Here is a 24,005-nt window from a genome sequence, read left to right on the forward strand (position 1 = left end):
TTTGGAACAAAACTAGGGCAAGATAGAGCTAAGAAAATCCACTTGTGCCAAAGCAATCTTAACACATTTTTGACTGGAGATGTATTACGGCCACAGGCATTAGTTTCTGCAAAAATCCCCCAGTCAATAATGTATTAAGAAAGAAGGACAAAGCTGGAAGTTTCAAGAGCCCTGATTTCAAACTATACTACAAAGCTACAGTCATCAAAACAGTATGGTGCTGGTACAAAAACAAACACATAAATCAATGGAACAGAATAGAGAGTCCAGAAGCAAACCCACACTTATGTGATCACTTAATTTATGACACAGGAGCCCAGATTATACAGTGGGGAAAACACAGTCTCTTCAATAAATGGTGCTGGGAAAACTATATAGACACTTGCAAAAGATTGAAACTGGCCACTTTCTTACACCATATAAAAAAATAAACTCAGAATACATTAGAGACTTAAATGTAAGACTGGAAACCATAAACTCCTAGTAGAAAACATAAGCAGTATGCTCTTTGACACTGGTCTTAGCAATAATTTTTTTGAATCTGTCTCCTCAGGCAAGGGAAAGAAAAGCCCTCAGGCAAGGGAAAGAAAAGCAAAAATAAACAAATGGGACTACATCAAATGAAAAACCTTTTGCACAGTGAAGGAAATCATCTACAAAATGAAAAGGCAATCTACTGAATGGGAGAAGATATTTGCAAATGATATATCCAATAAGGGGTTAATATTGAAATATACAAAGAGTGGTCACAACTCAATATAAAAAATACAAACAATCTAGTTAAAAATGGGCAGAGGACTTGAATAGACATTTTTCCAAGGAAGACATACAGATGGCCAACAGACACAAGAAAAGATGTTCTATGTCAGTGATCATCAGGGGAAGGCAAGTCAAAACCACAGTGAGATATCACCTCACACCTGTCAGAATGGCTATTATCAAAAAGACCACACATAACAAGTGTTGGTGAGGATGAGGAGAAAAGGGAATCCTTGTGTACCGTTGGTGGGAATGTAAATTGGTGCAGCCACTATGGAAAACAGTACGGAGGTTTCTTAAAAAATTAAAAATAAAACTGCCATACAATTCAGCAATTCCACCTCTGAGTATTTATGTGAAGAAAACAAAACAGTAACTCAAAAAGATATATACATTTTTATGTTCTCTGCAGTATTATTTACAATAGCCAAGATATGGAAGCAACCTAAGTGTCCACTGATGGATGAAGTGATAAACAAGATGTGATATATTGTATGTATATATACACACACACATATATATATACAATGGAATATTACTCAGCCATAATAATGAATGAAATCTTGCCACTTTCAACAACATAGATGAATCTAGAGGGCATTTTGCTACGTGAAATAAGTGAGACCAAGAAAGACAAGCAATGTATGACTTCACTTATATGTGGAATCTAAAAAACAAAACAAATGAACAAAACAAAACAGAAACAGAATCGTAGTTATAAAGAAAAACTGGTGGTCACCAGAGGGGAAGGCAGTTGGGGGTTGGGCAAAATAGACGTGAGGGATTAAGAGGTACAGATTTCCAGCTATAAAATAAATAAGTCACAGGAAAGTAATGTATCCATAAGGAATGGTCAATAAAATTGCAATAACTTTGCATGGGGACATATGGTTACTAGACTTATTGTGGAGATCAATCCATAATGTATATATATGTCAAATCACTATGTTGTAATCCTGAAAATAATATTGTATATTAATTATACTTCAATTAAAAAAAAAAGAGAAAATCCATTTGCCCACTGAATTTGAGCCACTGAGAAAGGCCCCATATGTCACTTTTCACCAAGTCTCTCCTTAATTTCATCATGTTAAATGAAACATTTTAATAAATATACCCTAAGTAATACTGTATTTGGTAACAAACGCATAACCATTGTTTCTTATTTGTCCTATTGGTTCAACTCTTAGTATCTACAACTATTAAGAGTGATCCCTTCTCAGGTCATAAAAGAACCTGAGTGGGCAACAATTTTAAGACGATTTTTTTGCTCTTGTCTGTATTACCGTTCAGTTTTTCTTTCAAAAGAATCTGTGCTTGGAGAAAAATTTTACTGTGTAAAGACCAGCTCTCTTTTCTGCCTAAAAATTTCAGGTAAGTTTGAGGGAAATGATGCATAAGGAAAACTTTGACACTACATTGCTTTTATGTTAAGTTTGCTCATCAAATCCATTTTTTGCATATTTTCCAAGGTTGAACTAAAAAGATACTTACTGAGCTTGCTGGACTTTAAATGACCACAAATTTTTAAATCAAAATGACACCTTCTAAATATAGCACGATGACACACAATAGTTTCTCAATAAATACTTGTTTTATGAATAAAAGAATAATTAAGCAGCATGGTTTAAGATAATGAGTTTAAATGGACTAGCGTTATAAATTTTAATTTCAGCAATGGGGCTTATTTTCAGGATCCAGACTCCTACTCAACAGACATCTCAGGAATTAGTGTTTGAATCCCAAAGAGGGCTGCTTGAGAAACTGAGCCATATGATCTCTTGGGTATTTTCAGAACAGAGTGTGTCTGCTTTCCATACTTTTAGTACTTTTTGCTTTTCCTCTACTGTTACACGTATACCTGTGTCACTGACTCGGCCTGCAGCAGAAGCAGGAGCTGTGTGCTTACCCGTTCCTGGCGTTGGGCATGGTTCACAAGGTTTGTTCCAGGCTTTGCCCACATTGTATGTGCAGCAGCACATTCTCTTTGTCACATTAAAAGGCAACTCATTCTCACAAGTGGTTCCATTATAGCTTCGGTAGCAGAAGCTTTTTCTCATGTCTACATAGAGAAAAACAAGTAAGCCAACCGATCCTATCAGCAAGCAGCTAATAGCAAACCCCACACACCTGGACACACCAAACTTCCTCGATTAACTCTGAAAATTTTCACGGTCGTTTGGAGGTGTCTTAAAATAATTCCTTAAGCTGAACACAAATCATTTTTAGATAAGCATCTTTCCTGTTTTTAAATAGGGGTTTCATTTACAATTTTCTTGGGGGGGACAAAGTAATAGATACTTCTCTATTCAAAGTATTTATTTAATTTAAAAAGCATTTACATGTTAAATTTTAAATGTTCTCTTATCATAAAATACTGTTCACTTTACATGAATGGAAATAAAAATTATTTAAGATATATATTTACAATATTTGATGAAATTTTCTACCTGACTCATGCTTTGTAACATGCAACTACGTAGCCAAAGTTCAAAATATGATACAGACCCAGAAGTTTATAAGTACTTTGAAAATACTTCACTATTCATAAAGATTTAACTTCCAAACTTTCTGAATAATAATTCTGAGATGTAAGTATCTGAGAGAGAACTGTTGGCCAGGAAGCCAGCAACTGTGACCTAATCAATCTCAGAGACCTTTACCTACCCATACAGTTGTGGCCTCCATTGACCTGCATGTATTCAGGTGGGCAAATGCAGGTGTAATTTCCCAGGGTGTTGTAGCAAGTCCCAGGTCCACACACACCAGGATGTGCAAAACACTCATCAATATCTAGAGGATGCAAGAATATCCATTAATTAGTAAATATTTTCCCCATGAATTTATATCACTTACACTACTGAACAAAGCATACGGCTGATTCCCCAATTTCATATTTTTATAGAATTTATCTTATTTTTATAAAATTTAGAATTTAAAGCAATTACATAGGAAATGCCCCCAAATATGCATTTACATGATATAAAATATGTCGTTCTTCTGAAGAATAAGAACCTAGCATTAAAAAATAAAGATGATCAAAATAAAGTATTCCAAAGTGGCAAAAAATAACTTAAATGGCACCTATACTTTTTAATTGAAATTTCATATTCTTCAAATGGAAATCCTTTAAAGCTACTTTACTCTTATGTCATTGAAAACCAAATTTTAGTGTCAACTTTAAACTGAATGCAGTTAGGAAAGCCTTTTTCTTTATAGCTCCTTTCAAATTAGCACCCATTCAGAGATTCTAGAAGTAGCACAGCTGCTGGGTATTCTCCTTGTTAAATCATATTTCTTCCAGATGCATTTATCTAACATGTTCCAAAAGAAAGGTTATAATGGAAACAATTACATTACATGTTTAATGTTCATTTTTTAGAAGCATGCATTCATTCATTCCATAAATAAATACTGAGATTCTACTGTAAGCTAGAACTTGCAGCTATAAAGATGAAATAGATGTGGACCTTGCTTCAAGAAGCTCCCAGTCTAGTGGGGAGACAGGCCTCTAAAAGGATGATTACACCACCACGTGAGAAGTTGGGGATGGAACCAAGAAAGGCATCTGCATAACCTCTGAACAGCTTCATACTATGTTGTCCAACATTTAAAAGTTACTGAAAATATTAGTCTAATGGTTGCATTTCAACTTACCTATTTTGCTATATAAAATATAATTTATTGGTATTTGAACTAATAACTTATGTTGATACTGAATGTTTTCATACTATTCCAGCTTCCCCCACTTATTACCAACCCATTTACTCAGAGAAAAATAATGGTAAATTGTGGCAAATAATCTGTAAATTAATTTATCTATCATCATACAACTTAGCAGCATTGATAGGAAAAGAAAAAAGCTATGAACCAGTCTCAACATATCCTTTGATAAAATTTGAAGATGGACCCTTTTTCTCCAGGCCTGACCAGTAATTTTGTTTTAAGTAGCACTAATAATTTTCAGGTATAAATTTATCTCACCTTCACAGATGCGGGTTTCCTCACTGAGGTAGTAGCCTTGAGGGCACTCACACTGGAAGCTCCCGAAAGTGTTGATACAGTTTCCACCCTGGCAGAGACCTGGTAACTCCTGGCATTCATCAATATCTGCAAAAGGGGAGACAGCTCAGATACCATCATGAAAGACCAGAGTTACTCTGAGAGCTTTCAAATGTGTGATACTGTAAGACCTGCAGACTTCCACACATCCAAGTGAATGCACGCTTAGATGGGAGGTTTATTCTGACCATGAACTTTCTTGACTTCGTCATGGAACTTTGCTATAATCTGAGAAGAGTAATTACAGCAAGCTGAGGGTGATTCAAGTTGGGGATAATAAAATAAATATAATAATAATAAAAAGAGTTTCTCTGCAGAACAATCACACATCAGGTCACTGCAATGGGTCAAATCTTTCTGATTTACAAATGGTTATTCAGCAGACTGGTAATTGTCCATCTGTAATTTTGCAAAATAATCTTGTTGGGACTGTTCCACACCAACTTTTCTACCAGATTTTCTCTAAAGTAAGTTCTTTACCTTGTTTAAATCTGGTTGACAATTAGAGGTACGCTCACCTTCTAAGATGATTGTGATGGGGTTAGGTCTGAAGCCTTCACCTCCAGGACACAAAGTGTAATATTCAGCTGCAAAACAATGGAAAAAAAGAAATTTGATACCTGTGTGCAAGAGGCTGACAGTGAATTAGCACTTAACAACTGCCAGGCTCAAAGCACACATCCTAAGGGGTGTATCTACATTTTCCTTAGTGCCTTTTCAAATACATTATCTTTAAAAGTACATTACATTTTACTTGAAGTAAGATCATTACTTCATAAATTATATACAAAGTAGAATAACAAAACCCATTTGCTTTTCATTAAAGAAAAAAATTATTTTCAGACAATTTATATCACAACCTTTTTGGGTAGTAAATAAAAACTAAAAGACTCAACAATTCAAAAGTTTCACCTATGTTCATATCAGGACATACATTTCAATTTAAGGCATCATATGACTGGACTTGAGGAATACAACTCATCTATGACCCTGAACTAAAACAACTGTGGAAAAGAAGCAGGAATGGCCTTTATCTGTGACACCAGGGAGAATTGATATTATCATCATTCATATTGGATTGTGGTTCAAAACCGTTTTCTCTTTTTAGCATTATCAAGAAAAACAGTGAGAAGAGAGAAATTCAGATTCCTTTTATATGACACACTCTTGGCTGGTTTCAGCACAGTCGTGGAAAGTAGTCCAGATTCAAAGTTCTGACCCTCACTACCTCCCTCACCCCCTAGCAGCAGAAGAAAAGGGCAGCTAGCCCTCAGCTACCAGCGTTTCCTTCCTCTTCTTCCGTCCCATACTCACTGCTGTTGACGGGGGGGCAGGTCTCGCAGGGGTTCCCCCAGGCCTTCCCCAGAGAGCAGCAGCAGGACGAGCGGCTGACGCCCACCCCGATCTCAGTGTTGCAGGAGAGACTCCCGTCGCCCCGAGGACCGAACTTCAGGTAACAGTTGCCCACGCGATTGTCTGCAGGGCAACACAAGAGCTTAAAATTGTCCTTATCAGAGTAAGAATGCCTTTTTGGGAGAATGGTCACTCAGATGATGAAATTCAAATTCTGTACATTAATCCCCAGAACAGAATAATCTCTTGCTTTAAACTTTTTCAAGACTGAGTTGCAGGAATTAAATAAATCACACTTTCCTACGTCTAGACATCCCTATAGATCATGGACTAAACAAGATAGTAAGCAATTACTCATCTGGGACATTCTGGACCTTTAATAATATGATTGCAAAAAATGTTTCCTATAATCAATCTATAGCATGAGTTTATCAATAAAGGGAGTGAAATCCAATATAAGTTAATTTAAAGCAACGTATCCTATCACTGAAATATTGATAACGCCATCTCCTTCCTCTCCTCCCCATAATCTCCATTCTCCCACAGTTTAGCTTCAACTTGCACATTGAGTTTTGCAGGTTTTGGGAAAGCCAGTCTGTAACAACTTTAGGGAGGCTACTTAAGAGATCAATGAATCTCAGACTTTGTCTTGTCTCTATCTATAATTACCATCTAGAGCACCTCATTAGTTCCATGACTTTAAATACTATCAAATTTGTGGTTCCATCTTTCACCTCTCCCCTGAACTCAGATCTTTCTGCCATGTGCCTAGTATTTGATTTCTCCTCTTAGATGTCTAAGGTATTTTAGAGTTAACACGTCTAAAATCAAACACTTGATACGCTTTCCCGCACATACGAAACCTGCTCCAATCCTCTCCCAGGCTTCTGCGTTTTCAATAAACAGAAACTCCAATTTTTTAATTGCTCAGGCCCTATACCTTGCAGTCAAACTTTGAATCCTTACTATCATGCCTTATTCAATCCAGTAATAAGGTCTGTCAACACTATTTTCAAAATATATCTGGAATCTGATGACTTACTACTGCTTCCAAATCACTACAACCCGAGTTCAAGCCACCATCATCCCTCACCTGGACTATTGCAATTGTTTCCTAACTCATCTCTGGACCCAACTATAGTCTATTTTTCCCACCATAGCGGGAGTCATCCTTCAGAAGCACTACCTTAGGTCGGGCCACTCCCAGTGATGTCCCACCTCAATCAGAGTAAAATCCAAAGTCCTTATTTCAGTCTATCAAGTAGTTTTCATCTCCAGCTGCACATTATAATCACTTGGGCAGCTTTTTATTATTTTACTTTTCTCATTTTTTTTTTTTTTGGTTTTGTTTTTGTTGCTGAATCTCAGGTGCAGACAGAGGTGTTAACTCATGGTTCTGCTCTTACTAGGCCTGTATTCATTCATCCTTCCTTCCTCCTTCCCTCCCATTCTCTCTCTTTTATCCCTGCTCTCCATTCTCATTCCTCATTCCCTACCCAACCATATGAATGTGTTTAATATTATTTTTTTGGTCTGTGCTCCTGCAAAATTAGTGGTTTTGTTTTCATGTGCACATTTTAAATTTCTATAAATGGTATTTTGTCGTATACCTCATTCCATCTTTATAACATCCAATCCGTCAACTCCACAGTATTCAACTGCAATTCTTTTTCAGTCTATCCACTCTCCAAATATGGCTTCTAAATTCTTGCCACTGAAGATAATGAGGCACTGAATATTTTTCCTTATGTTTCCGTATGGGACTGTAAGTTACTTTATTTGATATCTAAAGCCCACAGAGTTTGCATATTCTTAGCCCTTGGCAACAGGAAAAATAGTCCTTGTTATCTGCCATAGGCATCCAGTGAGCCTTTTAAATTTTTTATATTTGTAAGTCATTTTGAAAATAATTTGCAGAAGAAAAAGGCACAAACAACCTTACTAGAAATTTTAATGGGAATTTAATCATAGCTAACTCAAATTTATTCCATATTTTCTTGGTTTGAAAAAATATATACCTGAAACGGTCCTCTAAATGCCATTAACTGCTTGCCTGTCAGCTGTCATGCATAAACCTGAAAACATATTCATTTTGTAAAACTGATTCCACATTTCAAACACTCTGTCCTGGCCAATGTACTGGACAGAGAGCCAGGCCACTCGGGACACTGCTTCAGCCTGCCGTTTGCAAGTCTGAGACCTGAACAAATGACTGCACCTCTAGGGCCCTGGTTCCCAAGTCTGTGAGAGGAGGTGGTGGGAGCAGATGTCTCAAAAATTCCTGTTTCAAAATATGACTTGGAAGATAAGCAGGATAAAAGTGACCATATATTTTGGTAATCTAGAGTTTCTTAAGGTAAAGGACTACTATTTTGTTCTCAAGTTAACTGTAGTAAGTGGTCATCACAAGAGAGTATGAGTATTTAACTCTATGTACTTCTATTCATTTGTTTCATATAGCTTTTGCTTACCAACACAACCCACACCGGTGGGGTTCAGCTGGAAATCGGGTGGACAGTTACACTCATAGCGACCAGGAGTGTTGACACATAGGCCGTTCACACAGTTTATCGGATCTGCACATTCATCAATATCTAGGAAAAACATTTAAATGCCCACATTAACATCTTTACTTTCCTTGTGCATACTGCTGTTCCAAAGAATTTGGTGGAAATTTTGCAAGTCAGTAGACTAAAAATCTTTAGGAGGGACTCAGAACAATGAAATAAAAATGCAATACTTGTATACACCTAAAGCAGTTTCCATAGATCAGTCACACAGTATTCATGATGATATCATTTAATATCCTTAATAAATAAATTATAATGAAATGTTGCAATTCTGAAGAAAAACATTTTATCACTGTTTGCTTAAACTTAAACATATGTATTATATACTTGTACATATATGTGGACATCATAAATATATACAAAGAAATACTTTACTAATTTTGTGTTGGATATTTAATATTAAGTTGTTTATATTACAATGGATCAATTCCATAGTTAAAAATAAATGTATCAGCCAAGGGGGAAAGGGGTGGGGTGTGAGGAATTGGGAGACTGGGATTGACACATATACATTATTGACACTATGTATAAAATAGACAACTGATGGGAACATGCTGTATAGCACAGGGAACTCTACCTAATGCACTGTGGTAACCTAAATGGGAGGGAAGCCCAGAAGGGAGGGGATATCTGTATGTGTATGGCTGATTTATTTTGTTGTGCAGTGGAGGCTAATGCAACATTGTAAAGCAAGCATACTCCAATAAAAATTAATAAAACAGTAAATGTATCAGAATGTAATTTTCTTTTTCAAAAAAATGCATAGCCCAAGGCATAGCAGGCTAAGCAGAAGTTTGAGGAACTTTTATATCTAGCACAAAATGTTCATTTCAACTAATAAGAACACAATTAAGCCCTTAACTGGCCATACCTGTACAGTTCCCTCCGGTTCTGTCCAATTCGTAACCATCATCACAGATACAATGAAACATTCCAGGCAAATTATTACATGTTCCAAAGACACAAATATTTTGGAAGGAGCATTCATCGATATCTGGAGATAAAAAAAAATAGTAACCTCTTGATTACAAAGACATTTAGATTTACTGTATGACATTAATAAATTATTCTATCTCCTCAGATGTTTTTATGCAGCAAAAGATTTTCTTTTTCTTTGACCAGGGATGTCACGTAAATGGCAAGCAACTAATGTTCATATGGGGCAGAAATATGAAAGAATATTATCTTATTTTATTGACAGTATTTTACTGTCTTGGGCTGTAAAATACTTAAGAAAAAAATTGGCCTAGGGCACAAAAACTTTTTAGAAATTAAATATGAACGTGTTAAAGGAATAAGATTGTAAAAAATTAAAGATAAAAACAAATTCAAAGATTCTAAGAATTAAGTGAAAACAGCAGATGTTTTATAAACATCTATAAAATACAAAATATACAACATAAATATTTTAAATATTAAATATATCTTTTAAATTATTTAAGTTTAATTTTTTTAAACTTCTTTTTTTAATTATATTATGTAATCTGATCTGTTATAATAAAATCAGTTATAAACAGGGAAAGAAGTTTTTTCCCAGTAGTGTGTAATAAGATCATCCATTGCCCCACATTCCTCCAAATCTCATTAAGATATCTCTATTGGACTGAAATCATAAATTCAGTTTATGAAAGTCTTCCATGAAGCTTTAACTCGAAATAAACAAGAAGTTATTACTCCTCCCTCATTCATATGAAAATGAAGGCATAGTGTGCCTGTACAGCTGTAGAAGTAATCTGTATTTCTACTCATAGGAAGAGGATGGACATTTTTGTACACAAATTACCTCATATTCTGAGAATGCAGACCAGGCATGCCATTTTAGGCTAGACTAGACAAGTCATTCTAAAATGCTGTCTTGAGACAGTTATATCTTAAGTATAAACGGGTCTGTTGGTCATTCATGATTGTCAAAATAAAGCATTTCAACTATCTTATATTTAAAGTATGGTTCAAATTGTGTGTAGAAGTTCAATTGATGTGTAAAGTTGTCTTTACTTGTGTTGGGGCAATAAACAAAGTTATTCTTTTTATATAAATCAGTAAAGACTCATTAAGTTAGTTTATAATTGAGTTGTGTTAATCTATAAATTGAAATGGAATTGTATTATCAGCCTTCTGCGTATGCATTTTACTTTTAAGTGAACTTTATTAGAAATAACTTCCACTTAAATAACATAAAAGTTGCATGGAATAAGGTATTTTAAGAGAATACTGTCTTGTTTTTATAAAATTGATGCATATTCAGAAATTTGAACAATACAGAAAAGTGGTGATAAGAAACAGAAAAGATAGGAAACACAGAAAATAAGATAGCAAGAACAAAAACACTCAAAAATGCTTCTATCCAGAATTATCATTTTAATTGGATGAACACCATTCCAAATATTGATATTTCTCAATGCATATTCACAGAGAGTAAAGCTGAAACAATTTCCATGCATCAGATCAATTTTTCATTATCTCAGTATCTTCTAAAATGCTTTCTAATGTTAAGAATTGATGAAAACACTAAAACTGTATCATCTTTTGGCTTTATGTTAAAATTCAAACACAATTTTAAGACAGTATTAATGGATTCTATACAATGATGATTAACAATTAACATCCATATATGCTTCCAACTCATTTTTGTTATTCATATTATTTTCACTTTTTAAATGTTCATGGCATTTACCATAATCTCTACAGTATTTAGTACTAATTCTTTAAAGGAATCAATAATGTTTTTATTGTCACTTCTCCATTTATTTCTTGATTGGCTGTTTTTCATTGCTGATAAGTTGTGTGTTTCTTTTGTTTTTGTTTTTGTTTTTTTTTTTTGCCCAAGACAAGAAGGGAGAGCCCACAGGTAGTTTCTTTCTGAATTATTTCACTTGTCAGGATATGTCTATTGTCTTTTTTTTTTTAATAAATTTATTTATTTTATTTATTTATTTTTGACTGCATTGGGTCTTCGTTGCTGCGTGCAGGCTTTCTCTAGTTGCGGTGAGCCGGGGTTACTCTTTGTTGCGGTCTCATTGTGGTGGCCTCTCTTGTTGCGGAGCACGGGCTCTAGGCACGAGGGCTTCAGTAGTTGTGGCACGCGGGCTTCAGTAGTTGTGGCGCGCAGGCTTCAGTAGTTGTGGCGCGTGGGCTCTAGAGTACAGGCTCAGTTGCTGGTGCAACTGGCTGAGTTGCTCCTCGGCATGCCGGATCTTCCCGGACCAGGGTTCGAACCCGTGTCCCCTGCACTGGCAGGAGGATTCTTAACCACTGTGCCACCAGGGAAGCCCTGTCTATTGTCTTTATAATTAACTAACTCTGAGGTATAACATTCTTGTCACATGTGTCCTTATAACTGTGAGGGCAGCATTCTAATGTGTGTTGGTACTGAATGTTTGTTTTGCTCATGACTTGCCTTTTCTATCTGCAGTTTGAAGAATCTCTGTTACTTAAGTTGACAAATTCAATAAGGTTAAATAAAAATGATTTACTTCTTCCTGTATATTCAGTTCCTTCTTCTATTTCAGGAAAATGTTTGGTTGTTTAATACTTTTTTTCTATTCAATTTTTAGGGACTCTTCACTTCAGAAACACCCATTATACTTAAGTTTATGGTCTTTGTCTTTTCTCTAATAGTGTTAATTTATCCTCCCCCCCTTTTTTTTCACTGTGATTTTCTCACGTCCATTCTCTATGGTAGTAATTACATTTTCATCTCCTCTGTTCTTTGCTGTGTCTATTTAATTGTTCTCTTATTTTGCTGCATTGGTCCACATTTTTTGTTTCCCTTAACTCTGCAATATCTCTTTTTGTCTTTTTTTCTGTTTTTATAATCACTTTGAACTTGTTCAATCATATGTTTTTATTAAGGTTATCTGTGGTACAATATACCTATGCGAAATTTGCTCTTGTTCCTTGAGGAGTTTTCCTCTACTCTGGATTGATTATTTATCTGTTTTTTGTATGCTTTTTTGTTGTTGTTGCTTCCATAGAACACCTGCACAGTTGCCGTTGTTTCAGTTTGTTTACACAGTACTTGGTCAGCTCTTTCAAGAGTTTTATATACAGTTGATGCTTGAACAACATACATTTGAACTGTGCAGATCCACTTATACATGGATTTTTTTCAATAGTAAATACTACAGTGTATGTAGTACAACTACACGATCTGCAGTTGGTTAAATGTGTGGACATGGAACCGTGAATGCAGAGAACTGTGAACACTGAGGGCCGACTACAAGTTATACACAGATTTCCCCCCATGCTGAGGGTAGGGGTGCCTAGCCCCCACGTTATTCAAGTGTCAACTGTACTCTGATACAGTTTAGATGGAGCTTCTCGACATGCTCCCTTCTCTTTTGATTTGGGCTTTCTTTGGAAGACAGCTTGGGGTATGGGTTTCATTATAGCTTCTATCCTGTGGCCCAGAGTTTCATAAGGTGGGAGAAGAGGAGAAATACGGATGGGAGGACCTCCACTGGGCTCTGTGGGCTCTTTGTTGGTGAACCTGGCCCCTGCTCTGTCTTCGGAAATCATACTATTTAGTGCTCTGTGTCTGGGTTTACTCCATCTGATGGAGTCCTAACCTGTCCCTGAGGAGGTTCTTGCAGGTTCTGTACTTTACCATTTTGGTGACGAATACTGGGAAATGGCCAACTCCAGCAGTTTTTAAAATTCTATAGAAATTCTGAGAATTTATGATTAGAGGTAGATGCTGAGTGGAAAATGTTGATTAGAGGATCAATTCAAAGGGGCATCAATTTATAATAAGATGGGAAAATATCAAGGAATTAAAGTAATAAATTCAGGATAAACTGTCTAGATGTGCCAGATCTCATAGAAAGAGAGAACACAAAACCAAGGAGAAACAGGCAGAACCATGGAATTACGTTTTGGGGATCTCAAAAGTTGGCATCTGGTTAAATGGAGCACAGGGTGAGCTACATGTGTGCCACTCTCAGGTGCCCTGGCAACTGGGATTTCTCTCCATGGAAACAACATATTTTGGGAAAGCCAACATGAGAAGGAAGTACAGTAAACAGAAACTATTTGGCATCACCTTGAGGGAGGTTCTGGGAGAAGTTTTGGAAGACCCCTAGGCCACAAATAATGGAACAGAATTATGAAAGGGAAATGCTGTCTTAGGTATAAAGGATTAATTTTGAAATTTTATGTTGGCAAAAGTGTCTGGCTACTGCTAACTTGTCCCTTTTCCCACCAATTCTTGTCAAGCTGACGTGGGTAATAAATCATGTAATTCCATAAACACATTGACTCACAGTTTCTACTAATTGACTTCAATGCTTAGAAGGAACCAGGACTAGGAAAAAAATAAAGCTCATTCTACAGCTGCCTTGTATAAAATGGTTTAGATTCTGCCCAACCTAGCAGGTCAAAGTAGAAGCATGAATACTTTCAGTTTCTAATATCATCTTCCCAGAGACTCCTATTCATCCTCTCGTTCTGATTCTCTCCAAACTGGTAGATATTTATGGAAATTTCCATGATCTTTAATGGTAGATATTTATGGAAATTTCCATGATCTTTTAGGCACACTTTCTTTCTTCAGTGACACTTCTGGTGGTGGGGCAGAGTCAGGCTCTACTCCAAGCTACCCCAGATTGTATAAGTTTTGTTTGGTTGATGCTGGTGAAGTGTGTGTGTGTGTGTGTGTGTGTGTGTGTGCTGGCATTTACTATTTCTGTTCATTTGATTAGATACTCATGTAGGGAAAGCCTGTAATCTGGTTTCATTTTATAATCTTTGCTAGCAGTTAGCCTGAGTCTTTTTTTAAGGTTTTCTATGAATCAGTAATTTTGTTAAAACCTTATGGCATATGAATTGTTTTCAATCCTCTTCCTTTATTTACATTTTCATGTACTCTTATGAACACAATGATGGCCCAAACTCTATGTAATGTGAATTGAGTCTCTAATGTAAAAGAAAATCCAAATTCTTTTTCTTGGAAAGATATCACACTAGTCACGAAGTCCCATTTCTAGGAAAGGGGGTGATGTCATAACTTAGAGGCAGGAGACATGACTATTAGGCAAAAGGTGCAGCTCTTGATGAGTCCCTGAAGAGGACTTCCAGTCCCAGACATACAGACAGTTGACTAAAGCATAAAGGTAATGCCAAAAATGAGCTACTTAGATTTTGATAAACACATTAAATAGCAGTGATTGAGGTACACAATATATTTTAAAAGCTGAATGGTTTATCCACATTTCATTCATTTAGTGATAAAAAAAGAAATAGTTAAAAAAGAAAAACGAATAAGCCGAAGTTCCAACTCTTGGCTCTTGGCCAGGAAAACTTTGTAAGAGATGAAAGCCACCTTCATCATTATTCATTCGGCAAAATAATCCATGCTTAAACAAATGACTTTTATGTGTGCAGCATGTGCTGTGTATTCTGCTTCCAGGTGGAGCCTGTTCAGCCCTTTTTGTGGTTTCATTTGCTGTAGTTGATCCAACTTGGAAATGAGTTGGAATCCTGGTGACCCACCTTGGCAGGATCTGCTGTCTGAGGCTGGAGTGAAGCCCATCTCACACTCGCAGCGATATGCACCCGGGACGTTGAGGCATTGTCCATTCTCACAGAGATTTATGTTTTCTGCACACTCATCAACATCTGTTGAAGGAGCAAATTACATCTCTATAAAGTTCCAAATCTCATGACATTTTTTTCTTTGCTCTATAACTAAACCAGTCTCACTGGCTTGAGTTAGTGCTCATTAACATCAAACAACAATTATCCATATACACCTAAATAAGGGTATACAACTTGACAGTAGAGCTGTTTATGCCCTAACATTCAATTCCATTATGATAAACAGGAGGAACGAGGTGTCTCTCACATCTGTCTCAGTTCTCTTTAATGCTAATTTGATGCATCTGTGTTACACCAACATCATTTAGATATAACCAAGAACATTGGAATTAATCTTAAAATGGCGTTAATTCATTTGAAAACATTACAGTATTAAAATGAACAACTTTTTCACTAGTTCAAGTATTTTTAAGCAAGTAAGGGACACTCTATGGGAGTGAGGAAAGTTTCTTTCATGCCATTACAATCTCATTAAAATATTCTTATTTTAATTACACAAATGAGTATTATTCATAGAACTTAAAGACAATTTCTTTGATTCTATCAAACGGAAAAAGGGGGGAAGGGCGGAAACCAATGTTAATTGAGGGTCTAACATTTGCCAGGGAGTGTGCTAGCTGCCTGACATTCATGTTTTCACTTAGTTCACCGACCCTGTGAGGTTTAGAAGAGGAAGAACCCGAGGCTCAGAGGAGGCGACTGATGCCTGGGAGTCACAGTGATCTAATCTGCAGCTGAGCCAGGGTCTAGGTCCAGCTGTGTCTGATACCAAGGCCATGCCCCTGCCCTCACACCACGGTGCAGAGGCATGCTAAGAAAGATGGCAGTACCCGAGGTTTAAAAGTAAGGAAGCTTTACAACTGAATAAACATGTTTTCTTAAAGAGGCATTAGAAAACTGTAAGTCTGTGTTTTTGATGTCAATAATTAGAAAAAAACTCTCTTTTAATTTGGGGTTTAAAGTGTGCACTGAAATTCAACTGAGAAACACCTATCTCTCAAGCTTAAAAGTATCATTCTTTAAGTCCAGCAAGATGATCTAGTCTTTTACGTGAATATAATGAGTGGATGTTTTGTCCTCAAGGAATGCAGAGTGAATTTACTCACATTTATTAAGCTCTGATGATGCATGTTTCTAAGCTCTTTACTTGGATTATTCCATTTAATCCTTTCAATACCATGTGATAAACTGAGATTTTGATAAACACAATAAATAGCAGTGATTGGGTAGGTCATAGATTTTATTTTAAGAAGCTGTTTTCCCAACATATCATTCATTCAATGATATAAAAGAAAAAGGGAAATAGTATTTATTATTATTATTACCACCGTGTCCATTTCAAAATGGAGAAACTAAGGACACACAGGTTAAGTCATTTACTTAAGGTTATATGGCCAGTAAGCAGCATAGGCAAGATTTGGATCCAGATGGTCTGCCTCAGAGCCTGTAGTTTTTGACCATTACGTTAATTAATGAATAAAAGGAAATGACAGTCCTTAAGAGTACATGATAGTAATAAATGCCATTATTTTTAAAAATTTCCAGGTTTTTGTGTTTAATGTAAGCAAAAGATACATATTCACCTTAAGTCAAGCGTAAAAACAGAGGTAGTGATTTCAGCCTCCTTTACCTACACTTTTCTTCTGATGATGAAAACATACAGAGCGTTGCATGAAAATCAGGACCTCACCCACCTGAGCAGGTAAATCCATCTCCAGTGAACCCTTCGGAGCAGGCACAGCGGTAGGAGCCTGGGGTATTGACACACTGAGCGTTTATGCTGCACTGGTGGGTTCCATTAGAACATTCGTCCAGATCTGCATGTCACGAGAACACAGCAATAAAGTTCAGAAATGAAAATGGAATATTTAAACACCCAGGAAGATTTTCATTTGTCTTAATTTAAATGTAAACTGGCCAAGAACTGGCCAAATGGAATGTATTTTAGTTTACTGGTCAAGTTGCAGTTCTATATAATTTTCTAAGACCTCAGACCTATGATCCAAAATGTTCATGCTACAAACATGGGCCAAAATAATTAGTTCAAGCGTTTTGTGAGCTGTCTAATCAACTAGAATTATAATGTTTAAAAGAAAACCAGGCCTAGATTTCCTTCTGATTTCTACTGAGGGTGAATTTTATCATTGGCTACCTTATCACTAGAAAAGGGGTCAATTTTCAAGATAATACTGAATTTCAGAGCAGGACAATTACCATAGAATTTTCAAGTTCATTTTATAGATGAGGAAACCAAGATAATGATTCTTGACCTCATGGAGCCCCTAGTCTAGTGGAAAAGACAGATGTTAAACACAGAAAATTAAGTTAAATTAAATCCTGTTATACATGTACCATGAAGAAAAGTTACAAGGTATGAGGAAATAAGAAGGGTGTCTAATTCGGATTGCAGGAATTAGGAAAGCTCCACTGAGGAAGTAATTTTTAGTTAACTTCGCACCTGAAGGATGAGCAAGAGTTGACCTGCGAACAGAAGTAGGGATGGGTCTTCCTTGCAGAGGGAAAAGCACGTATAAAAACACTGAGAAGGAAAAGAGCTTTGATGTGACAAAAATTAAAGGAGGTCAGAGTGATAAAGCACAACGTAGGAGACCAAGGACGATAGAAAGTGAAGCTGGAGAGATAGCGGGAAGATGCCATAGGGTCTTGTAAACCATGTGAAGGAAGCTGAATTTGATCCTAAATTCAATGGCTTAAAATGACAATTGTGAAGAAATTAGATCCATGGTTTAAAAAAATCTACCTGGCTGCAATGTGGAGAATGGATTGCGGGAGGACCAGAGAGGGAGTGAGAAAACATACGAGGGGGTTCTTGTAGCAGCTAACAGAGAGAAAGGGTTGGGGTGGGGGGCAGACTGAGAGAGAGAACGGCTGCGACGAGAGCAGGGGGATGGAGATGGAAAGGAGTGGATGGATTTGGATGACATTTTGGAGGAGAGGTGCCTGGACACGGTTAAATCTTTTGTATTAGCAGCAGGCTATTTTTCGATAGCTGGCCAGAGTGATAGATGGACAAGAAGCAAAGAAAAAGGGAGGCTAGAGGAGAGAAAAACAGTAAACAAATGAGACTAGAAAAATGGGAATGGGGATATAGCTGAAAAGTTGTGAGATTAATGATAGAGGAACGGCTGGACTCAAGCGGGTAGCTAGTGGACTTAGTGACACCATGAGAGAACCTTCCTTAGCAAAGTTATTTAAAAACTATGTTAACTCAAATTCTGGAGTCAGCTCATAAACATTTGACAAGTATAAAACAATTGAGTAGGTAAGAAAGTACATTCAAATTAACTAATATTATTAATAAGAGATCTTAAAATTATCCTTTAATTCTTGCTGCAGGCTTATCAGGTTTTAATGAGTAATCATGGGGAGGTCGGTTTTGCTAGCTTGAATTTGTATTTTAAATAGACCTGGATAATTTTTACGAGCTGCATCATGCCTTATTGTTGAGGCACGTAAAACACTGAACGTACCAAGCAGCACTATGAATGACATCAAGGGTAAAATCCAGTTCCTTGCCTCACAGCTATAAAGGACTTATTAGACTCTGGTCAAGAACTATAAAACTTGGAGAATGGCAACTGCCTTCACATTCTCCTTCTAATCTGGCTTCTTGGAATCCAAAACATTTAGATTTCTCTGGAAGAAGAATTCTATTTTCTATTAAGAAGCTGGTATTGACCACTTACTATAGACCTAGGTTATCTGAAAAAAATCTTTTCATTCCCTTCATTTATTTCACTGGGTTTTAAATCTCACTGTTACTCTATGAAAAAACTGGAAAAATATATTAGTCATGTTTCATCCTACAGCTGTTTGGATTTCTGGCTGCACATCAAATAATTTTTACTGAACAACACCACATTAAAAAGCAGATGCCAAGGCATACTGTTGTAATTTGATCATTTATACCAAGGTTAAAGGAAACTCTTAGGCAAGAATTATCTTGCAACGAAAGACAGCCTTTAATTTTCAAGAGAATAAATGAAAATAAGAGGCACGTTCCTATTCAAGTATGTAGGTTAACAACTGTGCAAAGAAGAGTCTCTAGGGATTTTGTGTCTTAACAAAGGTTATTTACATTTGCAAAATACTCACCAATACATTTGATGCCATTTCCAACCCAGCCTTCTCTGCAGCTACATTTGAAGCTTCCTGGGACGTTTAGACATGAGGCATGCATGTCACAGTTGTGGGCACCAATTTCACACTCATCCACATCTGAGAAACCGTAGTTAATATGAAGATAAGATACAACCTAGTTAATTCTACTTCCAAGAGATTTCTGTATAGGCAAAATTTTAAAGTAAACACAGAGAAAACATTAACATCACTTTTACTTTTAATATGTTTAGACTCCAACAGGATTTGGAAGTTCATGATCCAAATCAAACAAGGCCTTCCCTGAAAGAAATTGCCAGCCAGAATATATAGAAATAATCCCTGGAAATGTTATCTGGAAAATGACCAGATGCTTTTCTCAGTATTATGTATACAGTGTCTGTGTATGTGGTACACATGCATATGAACATGCAGAGTTCTTCTTTCACTACTTGCTCTTTCCTGGAGGTGTCAGCTTAAGGCCTAGGCTGCAGTCTAAGTCACCCACCACCTGGCTTGAGCGAAATACCACGTGAGAGCCTTGAGCAATAATGGACATTTGGCCCAAAGCACTGACCTTGGGAGTTCAACCCCCATCCGCCCTTCAAAAGGCTAAAACTATTTAGTAGAGAACAGGAATAAGAGATAAAATGAACGGGGTGAACAAAGAAAAAAAGGGAAGAGAGGAAATTTGGGCAGGGAGAAGAGAAGGCAAAAGCAAATGGAAAGAGAGGAGAGAAGAGGAGAGAAAAAGATGGGGGAAAGAAAGGAAGGAAAAGAGTCTAAATATAAGTTTAGATTAATTTTTGTTAGTTTAAAAGAACTGCAAAACTCAGCAAACACCTGGGATTCCTCCAGGTCTTTTGGTGCTTCTTCCTTATGTATATCTCCTGTTTGGGCAGGAGAAAGTGAACGCTGCCCCAAGAGCTACCAGGAGCACATCAGAACCATGGGGGCCAGATTCCACACCCATTCTCCCACTCCGTGTCCAAGCACGCAGCCAGGTCTGCGGCTTGGTAGCTGAGACCGTGCTCATCTACCACAGAGAAGAGACAAACGCATCACACGTGCTCTGGGCCAGTTACTCATCACATAACTGTCACAACCTGGTGTGGGTGAAAGTACAAGAAATTCCAGGGAACAAATGATGTTGAAGGTTAACCTCTGAAATATAAGAAGCTGAAACGCAGAGGATACAAGCTTGAGACCTACCTGTGCATCCTGTGGTCCCCTTCTTTACTGAATACCCCAGCTGACAGTGGCAAATGAAGGATCCCTTGGTGTTCTCACATTCCCCAAACATGCAGATGTTTGAATTTAAGTCACATTCATTCACGTCTAGGAAATTGATTTTCAACACCTTGGTTAATACTTGTTTATTCTAGTAATTCAAAAGCTATCTTTTAAACTGAATAGCATACTAATGAGATACACAAATAACGTTTAAAATATAATGTATTTGCAGGACACAGTATTACAGATAAATATATTGTCTTTAAGGATTTTTTTTTCAAATAATTCTTCCTTTTTGGCTTTCACATCTTCTAATACAAAGGTTTGAATTTTAAAAATAACCAAAAAAGCCTTTTCTTCTTATGTGCGTATGTGTGTGTGTTTGCATACTGTACATAAATATTTATCCTGTTCTTATGCTACCCACCAATGCATGTTTTCATGTCCATTGAAGCCATGAAGCCATCATAACACAGACAGCGATACTCTCCAGGAATGTTGGTACACTGCCCACCATCACAGATATCAGGATTATTTTCACATTCATCAATATCTGATGATACAAAATCAAAATCAAATGAAAAACAAGGATGACTTTTATTAAGCTCATGCATTTTTTTTTCATCCAGTTCCACACAAAATATGTGGAGCCAGATTTGTAAGGTAAGATTAACCAGATGTACAAAGTCTGTGTATTTTCCTTCCTGTACCTGCGCACGACCTCCCATCTGGCATCAGGGCATAACCTTCACTGCAGCTACATTCATAGCTTCCTTCTGCATTAGTGCATTGGGTGTCACAGCCTCCGTTCATTATCATACATTCATCAATATCTGTAAAAACATTGCCACAACGTTACTTGTCAGGGATACTTCCTTAAAAAAAAAAAAAAGAGAGAGAGTTTTTCTACTTCTTCTTAAGCAGATAATGCTTCAGTGGCTTTGGATTTTTCTCCCCACTATTCATGTTGATTGATCACTGTGACATTAGCCTTTCTTAGTTCCTCTCACTTCCTTTTAGACAGCATTTCATTTGACATTCAGTTCCAGTAACCTAAGATGAAAGAACTCAGATATACCGTATAGGATGAAATATATATAGAGAGAGAAATATAGGATGTTTCTTATTATAAAACCAGAGGTTCCTCTGCAAAACCACCAAACCATGGCATCTGCCCCCATTCTTAGATTTGTTTTTAGGACAAAGGACTCCCATCGGCGTCATTATATATTCCACGCCAGAAGCATTCCTCAACTGACTTGAGAAATACAACTTCCAGACCTGTTTGGCCTACCCTTACCTGTACAGCCCTGCCGGTCTGGCGTGGCCTGGTACCCAGGATTGCAGGAGCACTGATAAGTTCCAATCATGTTTACACATTTTCCATTTCTACAGAGATTGTCACTCAGGGAGCATTCATTAATATCTACAAAAAGATACAAAGAGTTAATGTTTTATGAAATCACAACACCACTTAAACTATCAAGAACATGCAGCATCAGAGCAATGGTCTCCAAAGGGCTTTATTTACTTCAGGGGTAAGTAAGATGGTCTCTTGCAGCAATTCAAAGAAAACGCCAGAATCTATATTTCTCTTAGTTCTATCTACAACAGTGCTCTCCAGTGGAACTTTTTACATTGATGGAACTGTTACATATCTGTGCTGTCCAATATGTAGCTGTTACTGAGTGCTTGAAACATGGATACTGTGACTAAGGAACTGAATTTTTAACATTATTTAATTTTGATAAAATTTAAATAGCCACGTGTGGCTAGTGAGTACCACATTAGACCACATCCACCTAGCACATGCCAGAAGTAAAGCTTGTTAATACTTAATCTATGAATTTACACTGGCACCCTCAGCTGGTCTTAACTGGATGGTTACGTGTTGTCTAAATAACATGAAGTTTCCTGAGGGAAGACAGCTGGTTCCACAAAACAGAGAGGCTGAAAATAGGGCCCTCAATTTTTAAGTTTTCATGGCATTGTGTTTAGAGGGCCTGGATAGGTGGATTACAGATTATATTGCCTGTTTTTTAGGAAACTAACCCTTATAAGATGGGCAGATGCCTTAAAAAAAACGCCTGCAAAGATCTGTGGAAGAAACTAGTACTAATAATACAAAAAGAGAAGAGCAAGAAAATGGTAGAATGACACTTCCTCACACAAGTTACCTGTCAAACACAATCTAAGGTAAAAATCAGATATAACAAGAAATTCACCCCAAATTCTCAAAATCACTAAGAAGACGATGTGGCAAATTTATGTTTATAATCATGAAATATTTATTTTATTGAACATGCAAAAATACATATTTTATAATGTACATTATATCGAGGGGAACTTTTTTTTCAGCTATAAAACTCATGAAAATTAATTAGCAAAATAAACTGAACTTAGAAACAGATCTCTGGACCACTGATATCACAACCATGAATAAATATTCTGTAATTATCTGTGTGAAAAAGCTTTTTGAACTATTAAAGTGGAATTAAAAATATTTAAAACCTTTAAATTCACCTTTTAAAAATGTCTGTTTGAAAAAAGAAGCAGACTCACAGATACAAAGAACAAACTAGTGGTTACCAGTGGGGAGAGGAAACGGCGGAGGGGCAAGATAGCGGTAGGGGTTAAAAAAAAAAAAGGGTTATTATGGGATTATACAAAAGCATGAATGCAAAACTTCTGAGAATTGTAAAGCACGACAGAATTTAAAGAATCTTTCATTCAATAAAAAAATTAAAAATTAAAAAAAAATAAAATGTCCGGTCTATGATTTAAGATTCACCTAATCATTAGCATAGCGATATAAATATGGGTTATAAATAAATACATGAGTAGTTGGGAGGTGTGCTCAAGTTATGTTTTTATTTGGGGGTGTGGGATCTGTCTATTTTAAACTGTTTTATTTGCTTACACTTTCAAGAAAGATTTACTGTGAGGAAAACATTTCCTGGCTAAATCAAAGCTTTAAAGCCTATGGAACGCTTCTTCAAGACCAGCCGTGGTCGCACCTACATCCTCCGCCCCCCATCCTGAGCTCAGGGCCAGTAAAGAGGCCTCAGTGCTTCTGTGAGGAGGGGGTTGGAGGGAGCGCGTGAGCTCCCACACAGGTGAGCAGACCCTGTGATGACTGACGTGGGGCACCGAGTGGATTCTTGTGCACATGTGTGCGCACAGGCAAACCATCAGGGAGCAGCCCTTCCAAGGGCAGCGTATGTCCCATCCCAGCCGACCCGGAGGAGGGAACTACAAGGCCTGACACAGGGTCCCTCCCACAGGGTCCTTTCCAGTGCACTTGTAACGAAAAAG

The 24,005-nt window shown here is 36.9% G+C and overlaps 1 protein-coding gene across 1 annotated transcript in view; it reads right to left on the reverse strand.

Moving 5' to 3' along the window:
* Positions 1-24,005, reverse strand: part of FBN2 (fibrillin 2) — a 223,821-nt gene that overhangs the window by 38,267 nt on the left and 161,549 nt on the right. Inside the window, 14 exon segments of the mRNA XM_036848958.1 lie at positions 2,669-2,821; positions 3,427-3,552; positions 4,744-4,869; positions 5,340-5,408; positions 6,136-6,297; positions 8,646-8,768; positions 9,616-9,738; positions 15,234-15,359; positions 17,033-17,155; positions 19,455-19,577; positions 20,670-20,795; positions 21,118-21,243; positions 21,401-21,523; positions 21,991-22,116. Of these exon segments, the coding sequence (XP_036704853.1) occupies positions 2,669-2,821; positions 3,427-3,552; positions 4,744-4,869; positions 5,340-5,408; positions 6,136-6,297; positions 8,646-8,768; positions 9,616-9,738; positions 15,234-15,359; positions 17,033-17,155; positions 19,455-19,577; positions 20,670-20,795; positions 21,118-21,243; positions 21,401-21,523; positions 21,991-22,116 (1,755 nt within the window).

The sequence above is a fragment of the Balaenoptera musculus genome, chromosome 3 (assembly GCF_009873245.2).
Source record: "Balaenoptera musculus isolate JJ_BM4_2016_0621 chromosome 3, mBalMus1.pri.v3, whole genome shotgun sequence".
Lineage (NCBI taxonomy): Eukaryota > Metazoa > Chordata > Mammalia > Artiodactyla > Balaenopteridae > Balaenoptera > Balaenoptera musculus.